Source organism: Lycorma delicatula, chromosome 3 (assembly GCF_047948215.1).
Source record: "Lycorma delicatula isolate Av1 chromosome 3, ASM4794821v1, whole genome shotgun sequence".
Taxonomy (NCBI): Eukaryota; Metazoa; Arthropoda; class Insecta; order Hemiptera; family Fulgoridae; genus Lycorma; species Lycorma delicatula.
Window position 1 is genome coordinate 168,541,023 of NC_134457.1, and position 23,318 is coordinate 168,564,340.

General features: G+C 30.0%; 1 protein-coding gene across 1 annotated transcript in view; it reads left to right on the forward strand.

The window, feature by feature from the left end:
* The first annotated feature begins 680 nt into the window (after positions 1-680).
* The window catches only part of LOC142322189 (insulin-like receptor), a 374,309-nt gene continuing 351,671 nt past the window's right edge, over positions 681-23,318 (forward strand). Inside the window, exon 1 of the mRNA XM_075360979.1 lies at positions 681-1,086. Within this exon, the coding sequence (XP_075217094.1) occupies positions 1,038-1,086 (49 nt within the window). The 5' untranslated portion in view covers positions 681-1,037. The remainder of the gene's footprint in view (positions 1,087-23,318) is intronic.

Consider the following 23,318-nt stretch of genomic DNA (forward strand, 5'->3'; position numbering starts at 1 on the left):
AAAGTACATACTATTTCTAATAAATTCTAATTGTAATTTTTTTTCTTTAAGAGGCAGAAAGGTTTGAGATTATAAGTTTGTTTTGATGATTAATTCACTATATTGAACCGTACTTTTTTACTCGTTCCAGAGGAAAGGTGATCTTATTGTCCGATAATCACTTTATACTTTATGTAAAAAAAATTATGAAAAGGATGTACAGTTGAAGGAAATCGTATTCGGTATAAGATTACTCTTCTTTTTTTTTGATAAGTAAAATGTAAAAAATCATAAGCTTTTTTTCTTTCTGAAATGTTTATTTAGATTTTGTTAGGCGTCCAGCAAGCGATAGATGATACTCGGTCAGGTATTAACACGAAATAGCGAGCGACGACATTCGGCATCACTGAATGGTCGTGAAGGAGGGAAGGGAGTAAAGCGGCACTCGCAGCGATAGTGAGAATACGGCTGACGAGACGAGAGTAGTGGCCGTATTATAGACGGAATAGAATGAATGACGTCGCAGAACTCGGGCCGGGTGTCTGACCCAATTCCAATGTTGTGACGGGCCTCGTGTTTGTCTCTATATTACGTCACGTTGCTATAGCGACGAAGCGTGTGACGTCGGAGTTGCGCAGAATACCTGCGCGGAAGGAACCAATCGACGCTCAGAGTGGGAACCCACAGTCCGTCGTGAAGACCAGTCTGTGTACGTTGTTTTCTGAGCTCGCGTGGAATGTAATTATTTCAGTGTTAAACGGATGTTATTTCCAGTGTTTAGTGCAGTTTTGAATTATTGGTGAAGTTATTTACGCGGTACAGTGTCATATATCGAGTGTGTGTGCGTGTTTCATTACTTTACGGCCAGTCCCGGGTTTATGAATGGAGTTGTATTTGGGAGTGGCCTTACTACGTCGTTGCAGATAAACTCTGCACAACCGCCCGCCATGCCTTCCATCTCTTCTTATCGGGCCAACACAAATTGTAAACAATAACAACTACTGTACGCTCTTGTGCGATGCCTTCTTCCGTTCCTTTGACTTAAACGGCCAGACCAGATGGAGGATTCGGCCTACTGTCATTGCAGTGTTCAACGTCCTAAAGCTGGTGAGTGATTTCTGTAAACTTACGATACGCGCGTTTATTTTATTTTGAGTATTCAGAATTAATCCTGCGATGAATCGCTGGGATCGCTCCAGCGTGCTTCGGATGCACGCTGGTTTCCATTCATAGCATATTTGATACTATAGCTTAGTAACACTATCATTCTAGTAAATCGATTCGTTTTTACAATTTTTTTTTATTAAAAATAATCGTTAATTTTATGAATTATCAGTTTTTTTATTGTACACGATAATCAGTAGAGAAATTAATATAAAACACCATCTTTACGAGGTTTAGTTGTATTTAATCGTGAGATTAACTGTATCAAAGATTTATTTACCTACTTTGCAGATCTCTACAAAAATTATTTAAAAAAAATATGTTGTTTATTTTTTGAATTTATAATTACGAGGATTAAGTGGGGTATTTCGACAATAATTCATTTGGAATTGCCTTATTTAATTTTTTCATTAATAAAATTTAGATTATCAAACGTTATTTGATTTAAGATATATTTATTAATTTAAGTTTTTATTCATTTCTTTTTTACTTAAATATCTATTATATCACGGACGTGAAAAAACAATCGAATTATTAGTTATTTTGTTTTTGTAACAAACAGATAGCTTAAAGAGGATTTTATTAAACAAATATTTTTTAGAAGTTCACAAATATCAGTAATGCAATAAATAATGCATATTTCGTCATGCGGCTGTAAATATTTATTTACTCGTTATAGATTTTATTTTAATGAAAATACTCATTAACTCAAATTTTGTAGATAAATAAATAATAAACAGATCGTTTGTTTGATTTTTACGGGCGGGTAAAAGTAATTAAGGTATAAAATAGGTTCGGGAAGTCGCTGTAAACGGATTGGATCTAAATGTAGGGCTATTGCGTCTTTATTGTGAAACCTGGCTTGGTGGCCAGCATGTGCAAAGCAATGCCTAGCCTAGATTTCATTCTATGCAATTATTTACAACCGTGAATATAACAAACGTTATTTTGACTGTATGTAGTTAGTAAGTTATGTTGTTTGTGGCACGTTCGGTTGTTATGAGGCCCGGAAAGGGGCTACTATTGTTTATTACACCGTTCACTTTTTTTGCGTACTATGCATGCAGATTCTTCAGATAGATATTTATTTTTTTGTTACCTTCTTTAATTGGTTGTTATCAATGTTACTAAACATATTGTGCATCGTTATGAAGTTATCGTTTTGTTTTGTTTTTTTTTTTAATTAACCAATTTCGTATCGTGTTTTTTAGCCGATAATTGTATAAATATATTGCTGCACCAAAAAGAATTTAACTTTCTTCAGAAAATATATTATTATGCGTCGTTATGTTGGTAATTTGAATTAAATTAAAACGCGATCAAATTCTAAAAATTTCATTTTTAGTTACAAAACAACTAAATGCTAACAAAAATTACTATTAAAAAAATGAAGATTATGCAACACTTTTTTTCTATCTTATTAGCTTGTACATATTTTTTTTGTACAGATATAAAACTATAATCTGTTGACAAAAATAATTATAATTTTAATATTATCTTAAGTAGTTAATGAAAAAATTTAGTTATCCAGATTTATAATGTAAATAATAAATCATTATTTTTTTACTTATAGAATTTGAACGGGTTGAATATATAATGTTAAAATCTTAACAAAGTTACTTGTAGGTTTACTATTAGTTCGTTTAATTTATTGATTAAATTCGTATTGCGTAGTATTTTTTTGTTGTTGAATGGGATAATGGTGGGGTGAATTTACCGTAGTACCTTTGTATACGAATTAAATTTCACTTTTATATACCAGATTGTATAAATTGTATTTTCTAGATTGATTTTATTTATAGTAGCGTTATTTTTAGTTATTTTATTTAATAAGATATATATTAGTTAATCAAATGTATTTTTTATTTCTTAAATCATTGTGTAATTTTATGATGTTTTGATTTTACTTCGATTCTCTTGATCCATAACACCGGGGCAGTTCCCTTTTTTATCCGTCAAAAGCAAACCTGATCACACACGCGCGCGCGCACACACATCACGCACACAGACTATTGTTTAGCGATTATAATAAAAAATATTTTATTTACGCCGCCGTAGGATTGTTCATAGATATGTGTAAATAATCAGGGATAGTAATGCGTTAAAAATTACGATTTTCGTCCAATTTCCGTAACCATCTTGACTCCGATTCAGATTTTTATGCGCGATATTTTTGTTGGTAAAATTTTCTGCCCTATAAATCTCAATACACTTTCGTACTGGTATTTTTAAAACTCACCTTTCTAATTAAAGTCGAGTACAATTTATCGGACAGTGTTAACGTTTGAAAATTAAAATCTAAGTAACAGTAATAGTCGCCAATAATTTATTTTAATCAAAATTTAGAGTATAAATTGTATGAATGTTAAAGGTTTCCAAAGATTTGGTAGAATACACAGTTATATTGGGAAATTATAGGTTTATATATGTAAAAAACATTGCAGCCCAAATATCTGTATATTGATGAACATTTATTTTAATATTTGATTGTAATTAAATATGAATTACGTGAAATTTACATTTAAATATAAGCGTCGTCAGGAGTTGTTTTATAAAAATGTTTACGTATAAAACTAATTTATTGACTAATTGAAGATATTATGTCTTGCACGAATAACTTTAATAATACTGCAATTTTGCATTTTATGGGTGAAATATTAAAATATAATTTTATTTAATTAAAAATAAATTATTTTGTTTTGAGTGATAGTTACTGAATTTTTTTTTTTTTTAAACAGACAAAGTATTTTATAATTATTATTTTAATAGTTACATTTTTAGTAAGACGTTGACAAAGCTGCATTGAAAGCGTCCGTTTTAAATATGATTTAAATAATAATTTTTAATAAACACGGATAAATGTCGCAAAACGTAGAGTATAATAATAAAAAGAACAGATTTTATATAATATTAATAATAGCTACTTCAATTAGCTTAATACATAATATATTTCGGTACTTACGTATTAACGCCACCGCAGCTACAGCTTTAAGAACAAAGTAGTCAATCGGATTTCGGTGTTAATACTCTAAAGTTTAACGTAGATTCAAAACAGTCTCTTTACTGATTTTAATAAATGGTTATTTATATTTAATATTATTTATAAATATAATTTAACCAAACTTAACCTACGCTTGCTTCGCTCGCTAACCTTGACTAATTAACACCGTAATTTTTTGCGTATTTAAATAATAAATAATTGCAATAATTACTGAATTTATTAAATAAATACTCAAAAAAATACGGTGTTAATTAGTCAAGGTTAGCGAGCGTAGGTTAAGTTTGGTTAAATTATATTTATAAAATAAATAAATATAAATAACCATTTATTCAAATTAATAAAGAGACTGTTCATTTTCCATCGAAATCCGATTGACTTACTTTGTTTTTAAATATAGCTGTGGCTGCGGTGGCGTTAATACGTAAGTTCCTATATTTCTATATTGAATATTTTTATAAGTATACACATAATTATATTAATTTTCTTTTTATTGATTTATTAAATGATTTTTAAATTAAATTTTTGTGTTAACTTTTGAAATTATATTCGTGATTATTTGTAATACGCAGCAAGCTTGGACTATGTTTAACGGTTATTTGAATAATAAATCGTCAAAGAATTCATTTAAGAACTGTTTAAAGATATCGCTAACCATATACCATATCAAAAACTATTTTCTCGTTTCTGAAGTTAATCAGCCGACAGTTGTTAATATGTGATAAGTAAAAAATATATATTTTAACAATAAAGTGCTACGGCAAACACAAAAAAAAAAAAAATAAACAAAACTATACTTACAAAGCAGTAAAGTAAGTTTATAGTATTTAATCTTTTTTATCTGCTCGCTCAGCTGATATCCAAGTATCAATTTTTTTCAGTTTTATGTCGTAAATATAAATAAACCTTTTTTTAATTTCTTCGTTTTGTTTTTAAGAGCGTTATTTTTTATTTATTATTTCTTAAGTTATTTATTTTTGCGTTTAATATTCTTGACACGTTTTACTACTAATTCTGGAATATTTATTGCTGATTATTTAACAATTAAAATGTAATTTTTGACCGTACGCATTTTATCTTATTTGTAAATAATATATTAATTGAATAGCGATTTATTGTGAAATATTGATATCTTTTCAACTCGGTTTATATTGTATCCAGTGTCGCATCAGTTTTTTTCTTCATACCGTCATGTACCTTACTCGCATAATTGAGACGAATCATTAGGTACCCTATATAATAGATATTGGTGCAGCATCCGAAAGCTCTCATCTTTATAATACTACAAAAAAACGTGCACTTTATGCGCGGCAATATTACCGAAATTTTGCATTATAAACTAAAATATTTAAAATTTTAATTGATGTATGCGACACTGAAGATGTGAGGAAATTTTCGTTGTTATCATTATCAACTTTTGTTTTTTTCTAAGTAGAGATCAAGTTTTAAATCGAATTCTCTTCTTCGAATTATTCTACAGCTACTTAATCAAGACGAACCCTCGTCCGAATTAGAAATTTTGTATGAAAGTATTACTTTTAAACTTGTTTACGAGAAAAGTATTTAAACATATTCTTTTTTGTAAATAAAAATGTGTTATTATGAATTAAAAAAAAGAATTTTTTTGACAATATTGAGTGATTTATCGATGGAAAGTAAAAAAAAAAAATGTCTACGAATTAAGGATATTCAACGCTTCAGGCATTTATTTTATATTATAACTTTTAAAGAAACAGTTTGTTTAAACAACCACGTATAAATGTATTTTTTCATCTCTATCCCTATAAAAATTAATTATTTAAAAAAAAAGTAAGATGTTAATTCTTGCTACCTTCAGCAGGATTTTTAAATTGCTTGTAAAAGAGCGTAAGTGAATATACCTTTCCGTAATATTCTTCATTACGCGACTTAAGAAATTAGATAATTCATTTATTTACTTAATTAAATATAGATATGACAGTTTTTCTATTTAGATTATTTTTTTCACCATAAGTAAACGTCGTTACGAAACGCTTAGTTTGTTTATTATAAAACTTATTTTTGCATTTTGAGGAGTTTTAAATGAATGACGTCAATGAATTGTTTAATTGATAGCGAGGGTGTACTCACCCGTGCGCTGATGTCACATCTATAAACTAGAAGTGTAATTTTCAGTAGTTTACAGATCAGCGCTACTGATTCTCTTTTTCTTAATGTACATCCCGTAAACTTGAACGTGAATTACACGAATGCTTACTGGTGCGGATTTAATTATTCATTCGTATCAATAGTGCTTTTTTAAGCATAGTTGTTCTTTTCAACTAAGTTCATCAAATCACGTTTATCTGTCCAATTTTTAAGTTAAAAAATTAATAGAATTCACATAATTTGTTACGTTGATAATACAGTTTTTCATATTTTTGGTACGATAGCGAATATGAATCTAAAATTAGGAACGATAGAATTAATGAAATGATATTGTTCGTTGTTAATTCGCTTACGTTTGCGTTTATTTTAAATTAAATTTGTGAGCTTAAAAATCTGATTTCCATTATTGGATGGATTAAACTAAATCTGACATTAATTTGTCATTAAACGAGAAAATGTGTCGAAACTGTGTTTAATTTTTATATTCTCTAAATATATGTTAGTTGTGCTAGGAATAGGCTTGTTTGTATCGTACAATTTTGGCAAATTTTATTTTATTAAAGAAAACTGTAGACTTTGGTTATATTTAGATTGTTTGTAGTCGTTTCCAAAGCGAAGACAGCGCCAAAGATGGTGATAAACCAAATCTGTATGCTACGTTATAGTCTAGAAATAAGTTATACTATCGAACCGCTGCTGTTGCTGTGGCTCAGACGGATTTACAATTAAAATTAGGTTCAATTTATTTTTCTGCCCGTCTGGTTGTCCCCTGCCTCACTCCCCGTCTTTCTACCTTCCTACCTGCTTAACCATATGTTATTCTATTTCATCCCATTTCTTTCATTTTTCAAGTGCGCGCTCATATAAATTTATGCACGTAAGAGATAAAAAGAAGGATGGCTGTTTTACTGTTATTAAACAAAATTTTGGGCCGTATTACGGAGAAAATTTTCATCTGTTAAAAATATGTATTGTATTGTTTGTTTTATCTTATTCCACTCTTCTCGTTTTTTTATATTGTTTCTTTCATGAATGGTACAACTAATTTTGGAGTGTTTTTTTTCTAGTAACACTTGAAAAGGTAAATTAATCTCGGTATTTGCATTATTTTTCAATCGATACAGTTCATTTCATAATTAAGATTAAAATTATAACTTAAGCAAAAATATTTTAATCATTAATCGTATTGTCTATGGTCTTTAAATTTTTTACGATTTTTCAGTTACCATTGCTACTGATATCTTGTACATTCTGATGAATGTTTATGTGCTTCTTGTGATGCGTAATCTTTGAGTCTTATTTTGACCTTCTACTTATAAAAGAGACATTTTTATTTAATTTTTGGCTGCGTCGATTTTACCGAATGTAAGACGGATATACTTTTTAATAAAAATGGTTAATTTTTCTTAGAAATAGTTAATTATTCGCTAACACTTATTGTTCAAATAATAGACATGAAACACTCTTTAATTTACCTCTTTAATTTTCATAAATTTCTCAAAGACTATATAACCATTCGCAATGATGAGTACCTGAAAACAGTCTTAATGGGAAAGTGGTTTCTTTCTTCATTCTGATTTTCTGTATTTATCTGTGTGCCAGCTGATTTTAGAACGACGCGAGTTATACCTTAGTCTGTTCATTGCGGAGATCGGTTATACAACGAATATTATTACTTTTAGAGGAAAAACTCTCTCTGGAGTCTTATATTTTAGACGCATTACACAAGTATATGTCGCAGGCTAATGAAAAACTGGGATAGATAATGAAAAAAAATTATTTTAATACTTTCTTTTTTAGAAACTTAAATATTATTTATTTGTTTTGTAGATTAATAACTTTTTTTGTAATAAATTTAGTCCATATAATTATATCGTAAGGTTACACCTAACCTAACCTTACGATTTTCTCGTGTAATGAAATTACATGAGAAAAAGGGATAATAAAAACCGCTTTTCTACGCAAGCGCCATCTTAGTTTAATTAACACATTAAAAACAAAATTAATTTTTTAAAATTTATTATTTAATAACTTATTGATTGAACATCTGTTAATAAAATGTTTGAAAATTACTTAATGTATGAAAAAGTAGTAATTTATTATATTAGATAACATAACTGTTAAACTTTATTTATTGTTATTATTATTTAAATAAAAAGTAAAATAATCTATCGTTATTATCAATTTGGCTTAATTCATTAATTAATTTTTTATGATTTTAAAAAATTTTTTAATATATAATATTTTTCTTAACTACTCTCACATCTTTTCATTTACTTAAATATTTCAATATTGTCTTAAATTTTTTAAATTTCGTTCTTTTTTTTACGTAAATTTGGTTTAAATTATTTTCCCAAGCTTTGTAGTTTCGATTTATTTTAATAAAATTAATAATTTGTCGTTTATATATTATTTCAATCGTTAAATTTTACATTGTGAATTCCTGAATTATTACATGGGTTTGTATTTTTTTAATACGTATATTTAATTGTTTATTATTTTAAATTAGTTTTATATGCATTATTATACCCATGTTTTTTTTTTAAATATTTTTTATTTTAATGTTATTCTTTTTTCATTGAAATTAAATGTTAAATTAGGATTATTTGGGTTTCACAAAATCACAATTTCTGTACTGTTACATTACTACTGTATAAAGTAATGTTAGCTGTAGTATATACTGTATTACAACATTCTGAAGAAAGATTTCTTGTTTTGAAGACGATTTTTTTTTTTAATGAAACAGAGTTTCGTTTTCCTATACGATTAATCAAAACGAGTTGACCTGAATTAAGAGAACCTTGCTAGAAGAAAAGGTACATGTAAATCCTGGGCAACCATATTATTATAGAAAAATACTTATTATTTATATCATAACGAACATACACGCATCATAAAGACGTGAAAAACAAAATTTATTATTAATAATTTTTTTATTTTATTTATTTATATCGTAGACCGTAGATTTGGACGTAGTCTGGTCCCTTGCATGTAATGATTTATAATTAGAATTTAACTTGTGTTAATTCTATTGAATAGTTTAATTACCATGTTACCCAGAAAAAGTTCTTGCTATCAAATATTTATCTACGATTATATAAAACAATATATGATAAAAATATCGAAGATATTGGGCGCACGCAAAACCGCACACGCCACTACAATATCTAATAAAAAAAGTAATTTACATTAAAAAAAATTTATTAATAAAAATAAACAAAGAGAAAAAAAATTACGTTTGATATTTAACCCTTTCACTTATCAGTTGTCAGTAGTGACAGTCCGGTTGGAGTTGACGTCACGCATGTTTTAGTTAACGAATGCTCTTCTTTTTTTTTAATAAAAAAGGAAAAAAGATTGTTCTGATTGATTGTTGCGTAATTTTATCATAATTATTTACTTGGGAAAAAATACCGATGCGATTATTTTTTTTGTATCTATACGTAAACGTACATTGTTCTATGGAAGAAAGGTTCGGAATTGTTAGTACACTTATAAATGTGACTGCGAGTGATGGGAAATATCGCTTATATTTTTCTTACAGAAATTAAAAATATTGAGTTACCCTATTTCGACTTTCCTATATATAAGATTGCGTTTCCTCATTTCCGTAATACGTACGTAATAACATCATTTCTCTGCATCCTTTTATATATTTGCCAAGATGTGGGGGTTTCGACCTTTTTTAAAACGGTTAGCATTTTTTCGAGACCTACTTAAAAGATTGAACCTCCATAAAAAGTAAAAAAAATATTACGACATTATTTAATAATGTTGTTTAAAATTAGACTTTTAAAGTCTGTGCCAAATTAAAAACAACTACCTACTTATTAACCATAATTTGGCTCAGACTTCAAAAGTTTAGAGAATTGTTAAAAATATTACTGTTTTACATTTTAGGGGCATTTTTTTTAGTTTTATTTAAAATTTCGATAACCCTTCAAAAAGCGTTGCTCGTATAAAAAATTTCAAAACTTACAAGGAACTGTAAAATTAAATGCTTGCGTTTTGATAAGATAAGAAAGGAGAAGTGGAAATGTATACATTTGTTTTTACCTTAAGTTTTCCAACTGGTTTTCTTGAATTTTTGTGCAAAAATACTTTGAATATCACAATGATATTAGACTGTGATTTGTTACGCTGCAACCCTCCGATATTAAGCAGCGATGACAAAGAAGAAGAATAGTCTTAAAAATTTAATTTTCAAGATATTTTTCAAAAGCTATATTGTTTTTGTGTGACTGTGCTATCGTCCAGTTTTACTACCACAGAAAGCTACATTTTGTAAATATTTTAAGGAATGTCTTTTTATTTTCTAACTGTCCGTTTAGTATCAGCAAACTTTCTTCTGCGTAATAGTTTTCCGGATGAGCCCCGATTTGTTTTTGATATTGTTATTTGCTTCATGTACCCTTTGGATTTGTACCGATTGAGTTACAACGTTTCTTCAACTTCCAGTGTTCTTAATTTATCAATCATGATATTAATTTTTCCTTTTGATCGCACTTCATTATCTTCATTTTCCTTTTGTCTACTTAAAATTGAATTTCTCCTCCCACAATAGGATTATACCCATTAATATGACCCGTCTAAATCTATTCCTAGTCTCACCAAAAATAACATCTCTGTTAAAATTAGCATTTTATTTTTTTACTGTTTTACTATTATATCGGATTCACTGTTTTCTTATATTTCCTTTATTAATTATTCTCCAGACGTTTTTAAAAAGTAGTGGGGATAGATACATCCTTATTTTATTGGAGCTTGTTCGTTTTCTGCCTTTACTGCCCCCTTCTTCGGTGGATCTTTCTCTTTATTACGATTCCATTTATCTAAAATTTAATAATATATTTCTTATTTTATTAAACAAAGCTTTTTTTTAAAAATAACTGAGTATGCTATGTAAGTTTTGTGTGTGTGCGGTGCCTGCGCGCGCGTGTTTGTGTGGTAAATGGAAATTTAGATCTTTTAATTTTTTATTTTATTATTAAAACTTATCAGTGAAGGGTGTAACGCGACTAGCATTTGGTGACTTCGTACACGAATAGTCATCAAATAAACAGAGTACTTCTTTTCGTTTAAGTTCGTATGATTAGGCTATTATTTCGATATGGTGTATTTATTGAACTGTTATCATTTAGCTTTTGATATCGACTTTTTCACGGGTTAATAATTAAAACAGGATTTATTTTCTCATTCGACATAGAACTATATAAATAGTAATAAAAGTTTTATTACCATTAAAACAACATTTACTGCTTTAACGATCATGAACGTGAACTTGGCATTGAAATTATAATCGCTAGTTTATTATTAAAGCTTTATGCCTATAAATAAACAAAAATTAAGTACATTTTTAATGAGTTAATTACAGATAAAAAAGCGTTATCGATATAAAATACACTTTTCACGTGTATACTGTTTATGTAGCCCCCAAAACGTTAACAATATACATAGTTTGGAATGACGGTAGATTTACAGCTTGAAATAATTAATTGCATGATCTAGAGCAAGCACGTATATGTCTCTTAGAAAAACTCGATTAAATGATGCGTGAATCGCAAATGCAAATAACGTTGTCTAGACTTTATGTATCACTAGCCATTTAATATTAATTTAATCTTTTTGATAATGATTACCATCAGTAGTGAGTTTCTGATGCCTGCGTGATATTCAGTACAGCGAATCTTTAAGCTTACACAGATTTGAAATTTATTATAAACGTACGGCTGTTTTGTGCTAGTTCAGTTTTTTTTTTAAATTATAAATAAATGCGAGATTTTAAAGAGAATACTTAGTTTGATAACTACAAGTTATTTAATGATATCATAACAAATTACAAGCGTACCGTACATTTAAAACTGATATCAAGGCTGTTGTAGGTAAAAATCGTTAAGTTTGAGCCACCATTTTTAAATCATCTGTTCTAAAAATAAAAAAAAGGGTTACTTCCTTTCTAAATTAGCGATAAGTATTAGAAAATACATAAATATAATGCAATTTACATTGGCAATTTTTAATTAGAAATGTTAAAAGAGGCTAAATAAGCTTTGACTTTTTTTGGACGATTAATTTCACCATATAATTTCGAAGTTTGTTCCTGAGAATATGAAATGGAAATTTTGTAGCATATGAAAAGTGTCATGCCTGACCGCGATTCTAATCCGGGAGCACCGGATGAAAGAAAGGCCTGAAGCTACCACTCCGCCACGTAGATCGGCTTATTTTTTTTAAAGTTTTGACTTAAATCGTCAAGAATTTTTCTCTCTACATTATTTAAATCGTTTTTATTATGTTACTGTTTCATAGAATCCGACATTTTCCGTATTTATAAAGATTTACGAAAACTTAAATTTACTTGGATTTGCGAAAACTTAATTTTGGAATACTTAAAAGCATTTCAAAAAAAAAAATTAAAATCATTCAGAAAAAAGAAAAATTATATTTTATAAAAATTCATGAATGTTCAAAACGATATTATGATGTCGATATTGTTTATATCGATATTTTATAGCATAAAAGAAATCTTGAATCGTAAAAATCATTTCTATAGTTGTTTTATGAAAAAAATAAAATCGTATAAACAAATTAAGCGGAAAAAATATCCCTGTTTTAAAATAAATTATATTTAAGACTTAAAGTGGAAAGTAAATGAAGAAATAATGAGATATCACTAAAAGAAGATTACAAATTAAAAAATAATATTATTCAGTTTCACTAAATTCTAGTTTTTGACGTTATGACCGAAAAAAACAAACCATTCTCAAGAACTTACCAATCCGACTTTTCCCAAAACCGACTTTGAAAAGAAGAAATTTAAAGAATTGAGTATTTTTTTTTTTAAATGTGGAATGTATATAAAAACATAAAGACAACGACCGTGTGGAACAACACCTTCCACAAGAAACTTAGACCATGAGATCAGCATCTTGATAAAAATAAGAAAAAGACTACTGAATACATGAAATTAACTCCTACCCAACAGCTGAAGCCGTTAGGAATATGCAATTCCTGCGTTTCAACTAACTTTTCTTTTTTTTTTAATATTCACGTTGTTAAACTTATCAGAGAAACTCCAACTTTCTCTGATAAGTATTAGGCTACAGCATTCCAGTACGAAGAAATAATGATGATGACAAAAAAGAAGTCTTCTTTTAATATATTGTCTAAATTTTCGTTTCAGACTTTCTATTTCAGATATGTGAAAGTAATGTACTAGGAAAACTTAACCATCACAGGGTTTCCTTTACAAAATAATAAAAGAAAAAAATAATCGAAATCTAAAAAAACATACGTAACGTAAAATCGTCACATATTTGACAAATTGAACCTTCCTTTGTCCGTTTCTTGGAGTGTTTAATGAAGAAAGAAACTGTATACAGCAAAAATTAAAATATTGCTAACAAAATATTTGATTGTATTATGTTTCATGATAATCTTCTTTTTTTATCGTACGTAAGAAAAGAATTTGTTCATAATTTGTGCCATATTTTTTACTTAGTTTTATATTTCCTTAATTGATGAATATTATTCTTTAAGTAAGAAGATAAAGTTTGTAGAATTAGTAGACTGTAATGCCTGTATTCCAAGTTTGTATTTTTGGTTTTCTTAAATTTTGTTCGACTACAGGAAGTAAAATTCTTTTTTCAACCTTTTGTAATATTTCATAAACTTACACTAGCAATTTAACTTACTATTTAAAGGTACTCTGTAAAGAAAAAATCTATTTGTAAGCCCCGCTGAAAAATTCAGGATATCTATTTGGATCAACGAAACTCTTTCAGATTCAGTTTCTAAGGAATTTGAAATATGTTTTTTTTTTTAATGGTTAGAAGAATTCTATATTACCGTGTTGTAATTAGACACAGTGGCGGCTCGTGTGTAGGCACTGCGGAACTGCAGCAACTCCTATTTTCACTTTATATTGTAAATAACATTTTTAATATAATGAGTCCATTTTTCTTTAATTCTTTCTTTATACCTGTACAATATATAATTGTTAAGCTTAACGTCAGTAGCCATCTCCCAGTTTATGAAAAATATAAAAAAATCTTTGTATGGAACTGTGCGCTTTACAGTCCCAGCTGCGTGGTGTTTTTCTATTGTGCGCATGCGCACATAGGAACTTGCACGCGAGGCTACGAGGGAGAGAGAGCACTGTCGTTCCCGCAGTGCCGACTCTGGCATGCTGGTGGAAAGTTTTTTTTTTTTTTTACTTCGCGTTGTATGGAACGTTCCTTGTTCGTTCCCTTTTTTAGTTTAGTCGGTAGAAGGAGTATAAAAGTGATTTAGTTGTTTTATTCATTAGCGATCAGAAGATGGCGGTAAGCAAGGCTTCTTTGATTGCCAAATCTGTCCAAAAACATGCTGGAAGGGCGAAAGAGACGGTAATTAGTAAAAACTAATTATGTATTTGTTTCTGTGTACATAGAAATTTAAATTAAGCACCATTGGACAATAGTGTTTTTATGGGGACATTTTATTAAGTTATTATCTAATAATACTAAAAAATATTATCTGTAAAAATATTATCTTCGGTTAATCCGAATAGGGTTTTTAAGCACAATGTGCTTAAAAAGCACATATATGCATATGGTGTGTACTTTATTCTTGAATGTGATAAAGTGTAGAATTAGATTATTATCCCGCTTCCAGCTATTCTGTTTGATTCATTTTTTTTTCGGTTCTTTTATTTTACAGAAAACTTTAACCGTGGCCTTAAAAAGGTCGAGAAAAAGTTTTTCTGGAGCAGCACCCCTACTAATTTTAACTACGAGCCGCCACTGATTAGAAATGCGAAATGTTACTTTACTTATTTACCAGTAGAACTTTGAAAGGAAACTTGGAATTAAACGGATTGTTTTTTTGTTTTAAAAAATAGTTTTGAAACTTTTCAGTTTAACCTAATGGGTATTTTACTTACATATAAATGTTGTCATTCTTTAATTGTAAAACATTACACCGCATTTTATTTTTACGGCCACTGTAAATGGTGGAAGGTAAGTTAATATTATTAAACGTTACGCCCATTACAAATTTACTTGTATATACCCATCCGTTCCTTAATAAGTTAGGTTTTGATTAGACAAAAGTATTAGAAATTTTTTTAGCGTTTGATTATGTTAAATGTTTATCGTATATTTGAATTAGAAACTATCGTTAGTTTACTGTTAATTATTGTAGGAATAATTGATAGTGGCCGTATGGTTTTTATTTGCGTAAGGGAGATAATAACTGGATGGTCATCGGTGTGTAAATACCGATAAAGGGTCTTCTTTGTTAATTTATACGCATTCATGTGTGTTATTTAATGTTTTGTTGTTAAATAACATACTTAGGTTTGTTAGTTTTAATAGATTTAAAATAAGTAACTCCCTTTTTAGGAAAAAGAATATTCATAAATATACCTAGTCGGTTCGTGTTATTAAATCGATATATATAAATGTACATAGATTTATATTACTGTGAATGATAAGTTGAGGTCAGCAGTAGTGCTGATCTGCAGCATAGGTCAACATATATGCTACAGTGAGGCGCGGAGAAGGTATAGTAGGTTGTGGTCATTTTACGGTCACCTCAACATTAAGACTTTGAGCAAGGTGGAGAAGAACTAATAGGGTCTGAACAAGATAGGAAAAGAAGTTTTTAAAGTGCATAAAGAAGCGTAAGGGGTTGTAAGGCTTGCGCGTGAAGATTTAAATAGAATCCAGAGAAAAAACAAAACAAACTCGCCTGTTAACCAAAATAAACAGAAGAAAATGAAGAAATTAATAAGAAAAAAAGAAATCGTTGTAACGCATTCCAGGAGTAATGGGATAGATTTGCAAGCGCGGTTAAAAGCGATATTCATGGAAGGTAAACCTTCGGTTATAAGAAGGGGAAACATTTCAATAGATTTGAAAAGTAGCAGCTGCTCTGATACGTACAATTAAGATCGAACAAATCACGATTTGTGGTATAGAGATGATGTACAAGAGGAAATCGATTGGTCGGATTATGCTTACAATAGGGATTATATAACTTTGAAGGAACTTCGTATGGCATTGAAACAAACCCGGAGTAGAAAGGCAGCCGGTACAGGCAGTATAAATGTCGAGTTGTTGAAGTACGGTAAACCGATACTTCATTTTAGATTGTTGTATATTTACAATACGTGCTGGAAGTCCTGCACAATACCCGAGTTTTGGAAAGTTGGACAGGTTATAATATTTTTAAGAAAGGCGACAGTACAAAATGCGAAAATTACAGATGAATAAGCCTACTAAATTCTGTTTAAAAAGTGTGCACTACTTAGTCAAGTAATTGAAAAGAGGATGGAGTTTGGTGTGGAATCATACATTACATTTGATTATGAAAAAGCTTTTGATCGTCTTTAAGGGAGAAGCTCTGGGAAATTATGATAAAAAGGGGTTATCCGCTTCATTTAATAAAAGTGATTAAAGGTCTGTATATTAAAACAAAAATTGTAATAAATGATGGCTTTAACAGTAGTGGACTGGAAGATACTAAAATAGGTATAAGACGAGGCTAGTTTATCGTCTACAGTTTTTAATATTTACATTGACGACGTTGTGAGACAATGGAAAAGTAGTATTTATAAAACAACCGTTTTAAATACATTACTCTTTGCAGACGATCAGCTTATATAGCCCTCGGAAGAAGCTTTACAGCGATCTTTATACGAATTGAATAACATATGTAGTTCGATGTAATTGTAAAATATCATTTTACATCCGATAAGATTATGATCCGATAAGATCAAAAGTAATTTTGGAAAACAAACCGATTGAACAGGTTTCACATTTTAAATATTTAGCATGCGACAGCAGCTTCAGGTTAGATATAGATGCAAAAAAAAAAATTCCGAATTTTCAAAATACGTGTGGAATAATAAAGTTGGAACAGATACATCGCTGAAGTTATATAAAGTATTAACTGTCCCTACTGATAATGTATGCAAGTGAGGTACGAGTTGATCGCGCGAGAATTAATTCAAAAGTTCAGGGAGCAGAGATGCGATTTCTTAGATCACTAAAAGGTTGTTCTAGATGGGATGATTTTTAATTCTGGTAATGAACGAATTGCTCGTCAAAAATCGGCTTCAGCATTTAACTAGACCGGATAATGATAGTCGGGTTAAGCAAGTTATTATAATCCAAGAGGAAAGACAAGTGTGGGGAGACCGCTGAAGAGGTGATTTTGATTTCTGCTTAAAGTTGGTGCAGGTTTAATTCCTATCCAGGATAGCAGGGAGAAGTTGTTAATTGAATTAGTTAATTTCTAAGAATACATTTAATTATTTGTTTTCTTATATAAAACAAATGTTCTTTTTTCAAGCTTAATAATTCGATAAGTGTTTTTTTAAGGTTTCGAAACTCAAGAAGTACTACTGCTCGACTGAAATAAGCTACATATAAAGTTTGAAATATTTCGCCCGATCTAATCGGGTAATGGTTTTGTTATTCTATTCAGATATTTCATCTATTCCTATTTTAATTAAACCGATTAATTTTTTTTACTTTTGATATACTAGATTGTTAGTAAACCGTTGTACTTGATCGCATAGTAATGTTTTCTATTTTTTGTTTAATTTTGCTTAAATCTCAGTTTGTTTTTAATTAATTCCGAAATTGAGCTACATAAAAAATCGTTGGAATTTTTTTTCACGGCGGTTAAGATATGCTGCAAACATTAAAATAATTACTTCCCAGCCTAGTCAGTGGTAGGCTGTCCCTAACAGGCACTCTACCGAAGTAACATGTCGAAATCACTTTGCTTTCCATTCTGAATTTTGGAACCCGTCCAGAAAGTCCTCTCTTGGAGGCGGTGACCTTTTTTAGTCGACCGTTTAAATCCGTTCGCTGAATAAATAGTTTTAGCTTTCATTTGTTATTTGCGTATTGTAATTCATATATCCCATCAGTACTTATGTGTTATGAAAATACTGTTCGTTACGGCGTGTTTTTTTAGAAATGAGAAAATACATTTAAAATTATTGAAATTTAAACAGATGCGGTTACGTCACGTGAGTGTGAGTGGATGAAACGATTTCACTTGCAGGGATTGGGTGGCCTATTTTTTTTACATAATTTTTCGAGAAAACATGTTTAAAATTCTTTATTAACACGATATATCTTGTGGGATTGGCACGGCAAAGTTCGCTCTATGAAGAAGGGGTTGGAGAACGACTCACTTCTCCTTTTTCTTATATGTCTGATATGAGGTGATTAGTATTTAGAAATGATTTTTTCTTATTTTGGGAAATAATTTTCTATTATTTACAGAGCCTAAAACTGTAATATTATAGTGCGTATTATACGAGTATATAATTAAAATAGATTGTCTTATATCGTACTTGACGTTGATTTTTCTTTTTATTGTATAACCGTACTTTTCTTACTGTTTTAGGCATCTCGTAAAATATTATATGTTATAGTATAATGATCTTGAATAAAATATTTTTGGTAGAAATTGTCTCCAGTAGAAAACTTAGTCTTTTCGAATTACCTTTGCTTGCAAGTCTATCGAAATAAATATATAAACTGAAAAATCGCGTAATGAAGATTTCAAAAAAATTAGCGTATAATTTTATCTTGATGGCAGTGCTTTTTTCTTTTACAGGTGTAAGTCTACGAATTATTGAATTCATTACGGTTTCATTAATTCATACAGGTGTCCCACAAAAAAAAAACGGAAAAAACTTTCAGGACGGTTCTACTGGTGAAAATAATGAAAGAAGTTTACATAAACATAGGTTTGGAAACGGTTTGTTTTCGAATTACGGATAGCGAAAAATTTCGCCGGAATTCAGCTCTTCTAATAAGAAGAAACCCTACTGTAATTTTTGGAACCCAAATTAAGGAGTAAAGTTAGTGGTTTCTTATGTAATTTAAGCTGGAAAATAGGATAATCTTAGAACTGTAACTCTAGTAGGTTTTAAGATATCCGACGTAAAACACATAATTCGGTGTCGAAAAACAAGTTTTTTTAGATTTGTAATACAATAAATTTCTTAAGTGACTATTAAATGCGGAAGATTCAGTAACAAAACTTATAGAGAATTTAATTCTAGGAACATTAATCTTACACAGCCAATAAAAAGTTTTAAAAATCTGTTTTTTATTGAAGGAAAACGGACGAATAGACAGAAAATCGCATTATATTTTCTCTATCTAAAAAAACATTAATATAGCAAAACAAAAAAAAATAAAATACATGAGATGATTAATGGTAACAGAATAACAAACCTTAGTTGCAGTTATTGTTCGAAAATCCCTCCTTCACAATGTACAAAGCACTCTCCCTGATGTAAAATATTTCCGTACCACCTCAGGATTGTTTCGTATAAATTTAATAGGATTTCGTATTTTAATGAATAATTCTTCTTTAGTATTAACGTTTTGTTCGTGTACTGTCGTCTTCATATGGCTCCAAATGAAGTAATCTGGTGGCGTTAAGTCAGGTGATCGTGTTGGCCAGTCGATCGGTCCACCGCGTCCAATCCAGTTTAAGAAATTAGCATTCGAGTGATTTCTAGCTTCTGAAGAAAAATGTGACGTTGCCCCATCATACTTTGCTTTCTTTTTCTTGTTTAGCCTCCGGTAACTACCGTTTAGATAATTCTTAAGAGGATGAATGAGGATGATATGTATGAGTGTAGTCTTGTACATTCTCAGTTCGACCATTCCTGAGATGTGTGGGCAATTGAAACCCAACCACCAAAGAACACCGGTATCCACGATCTAGTATTCAAATCCGTGTAAAAATAACTGGCTTTACTAGGACTTGAACGCTGTAACTCTCGATTTCCAAATCAACTGATTTGGGAAGACGCGTTAACCACTAGACCAACCCGGTGGGTTTGCACCATCATACTGTAAAATCATTTACAATTTAGTTTGTACATCCTCCAAAAAAAAAAAACAGGCAAATTATTTTTCAAGAAATGAACATATGCATCTTCCTTAAGGTTTTAATTGAATAATGTTTATTAGGTAAAGAAAGAATAATTCAATTTTCCGTCTTGTTTTTCTTCAATAAAAAACCTAATTTTAAAAGTTTTAATTTACTTTTTAATGTAGGATCTATAATTTGGGTCTTAAAAATTACAGTAGGATTCTTTTTATTAGAAGAGCTGAATATCGGGTGAAATCATTCGCTAGCCGTAACTCGAAAACAAAACATTTTCAGACCTATGTTTATGTGAAATTTTCACCAGTAGAACATGTTCCTGAACGTTTCTCAGTTTCTTCGTGGGACACTGTATAATAAATTCCGTTACTGTGAAACTCGTTGTCCACTTTTATAGTTGTCTTTTGAATTTTCGGTAAATTTTATGAGTTAATTACGCATTAAAATACTGAATGTGCAGATAATCCCGTTTTGTTTATTCGATTTTCTGCGTTATGTACTCATGCAGAACAAATTGTTAGGGAGGTGTAGGGGGTATACCGAAATGAAACAACTGCAACTAGATTGGAAATCTTGAAGAGCTGCATCAAACCACTCAAATGACTGAAGACAAAAAAAGCACTCGTGCATAACTCTTCAACTTATATTCATGAAATTAAAATCAAATCTATATTGATGCCGATTCTTTTAATTTTTTTCTGAGATTTACAAGTAAAATATCGGAGCAGTTTTATTACTCGTTGAAAGGTAAAATTTATTTAAAATTTGGACGATATTAATACACTTAATCGACGAATTATTTAAAATAAGTTTTTTTTATGGTAACTTGTATTTTATTGAAAAAGAAAATATGAAAAAACTTATATAATGGTAGAAATTTCGTAAAACGCTTGGGATTTGAAGTCTTATTGTTATGCGGATAAGAGTTAAACAGGAGGAATATAACAAACTAATATGGTAATTTATAATATAGTAATGTATGGGTATTATTAAACGCAAATATTTTCTTCTAGCCTAAGTAACGTAAAAATTAAGGCGTGATTTTATTTTTTTAATTGTAAAGACCTAGCCTCATCAGCTCCGCGACCACCGTTGGGTATTACTTCATTTTCCTCTTCATACAATTTTATTTCCCTCTTTTTTTTTAATGAAAAAACAGTTTTTCATTTCTTAAAATTGTACGTTTTAAGAAATGACAATTTTGTAGCATGTTAAAATGCCACGCTTTATCGGGATTCGAACCCGGATCCTCTTGATAGAAGGCCGAGACGCTACCATTCGCGCCACGAGGCCAGCTATCCTATATATCTTATATGTTTCTACACTGACTTATATGTAATACTTTCTTCCTCCTGTGAGATTTAACGTCACGTTCAGATTTGTAGTACGTTAATTTTCCGACGTCTTCTGTTCAGAGTTTAATAGAAAATCACTACTGCTATTACTACGGTTGTAAGAGTCACTTAGTAAATTAGCATTACGTTATTTTCGTTTCTGTGGAGAAGCTGTACTTTGGTAATAAATTGTACTTAATTGGATGCGCGTCGGCCTGGCACGTTGTCAAATGTCACCGATCAAAACAGGTTTTCTGATTGTTAAACGGTGTCTTTTGACTTTCATTAAAATTTATCTACTTACAGCAGATAAAGTTTATCGGGGTTTAATAAGACGTTTGTGTGATGGTGGCGATTTGTAATCAACTACGCATAATATACTATATTACAAGTCCACGATGGTATTTTATTTTATACGTATTTTCTTATATTCTACAGTAGTTCTTCATTTCTACGTTACCGTTAAATTCTCTAACTTCGTATTCTCTTATTTTCTTTATTCTTTAGTTTTCTTATTCATTTCTGCTACAGAAAATATTCAAAATTTTTCCTTTAAGTTTGTGTAAATACTTTTTATTACGTCTTCCAGAAAATCCCGATTTCATTGGAATTTTGGTGGCCCATTTTTAACTTCCAAAGAAGTGTAAAAATTGCAATATTGAATTTTTTGTATTTTATACATCTATTCTTTTTTTTTTAATCGACCCAGCGGCATCAACCTTAAAGAGAATTCATAAACCTGGTATCCCGTATCTAGACTGTACAAGTTCTAATAGATATTCTATAAAAGTTTTTTTCTTTTTTTTATGCAATATTTTATCATAATCAATATATATTTGATGCGTTGATGGATCTGGTTTTACTCGATGGAAATAGGCAGCTCATTTCTTTATTTTGATTTTTATCCATTCGCTAATATCTTTGCTTTTTCTTTCATTAGAAATGCTTGGTGGTTACTGTTCATTGATATTCTGTCTTTAATTATCCATTTAAAGATTTCATATATTTTCACCAGTTAAGTTCGTGTAACTGTAAAAACCCTGGAATCAGGCTGTGCTGAATAACACAGAGAAACTGAACTTGCATTTGACAGCGGCCGACTTTAAGACTCTTGTTAGTTATACGAAGTCTGTAAATAAAGTAATGAGACTGTTCTGAAAAACATTTTATTTACAATCCAATTATAATTGGATTGTAAATAAAGAAAGATGTTGAGTCCGAAGTCCGAGTTTCGAAGATGTAAACGTGGACTCTCCATCTTCGATGGTAGTTCCCTTGGGAAGCCACGTAACGCTTCAAACGGGTTTCCCACTCTTCGTAGCAGTTTTGGAACTCAGAAAACGGCATATCCTTTTGTTAGTCGGTTAAGTTTTTTTTTGTTTTCTATTGTTCCAAAATTCTGCATCATTCCTGCAGACACTCCTGCATTCTGCATTCACTGCAGATTATTCCTGCAGTGTTGTAATGAAACTCTGCATCGTTCGAAGCAAAATTTCAGCAGGAATGTCAGCAATTGCTGTTCGAATCTTGGGTTTTAGTTCTTTTGTAGCAGCAGGGTTTTCAGCGTGGTGACGTATAGATCTGATGCGACGGTAATCGTGAGACCATGCTCGTTTTCAAAAAGATAAGGCGTGTTATGTCATACGATGACACAGCACATCACACGGTAATTTTGATGCTGTGTAGTAGGTGCTGATGTTACTTTTATGATTTTCTTCTGCTCAAAAATGAGTATCTTGTTAATTAACAAATTCATTAAGGTTGAAATGGGGTTTCATCCGTCGTGGACAGTTTGTTAAAAATAT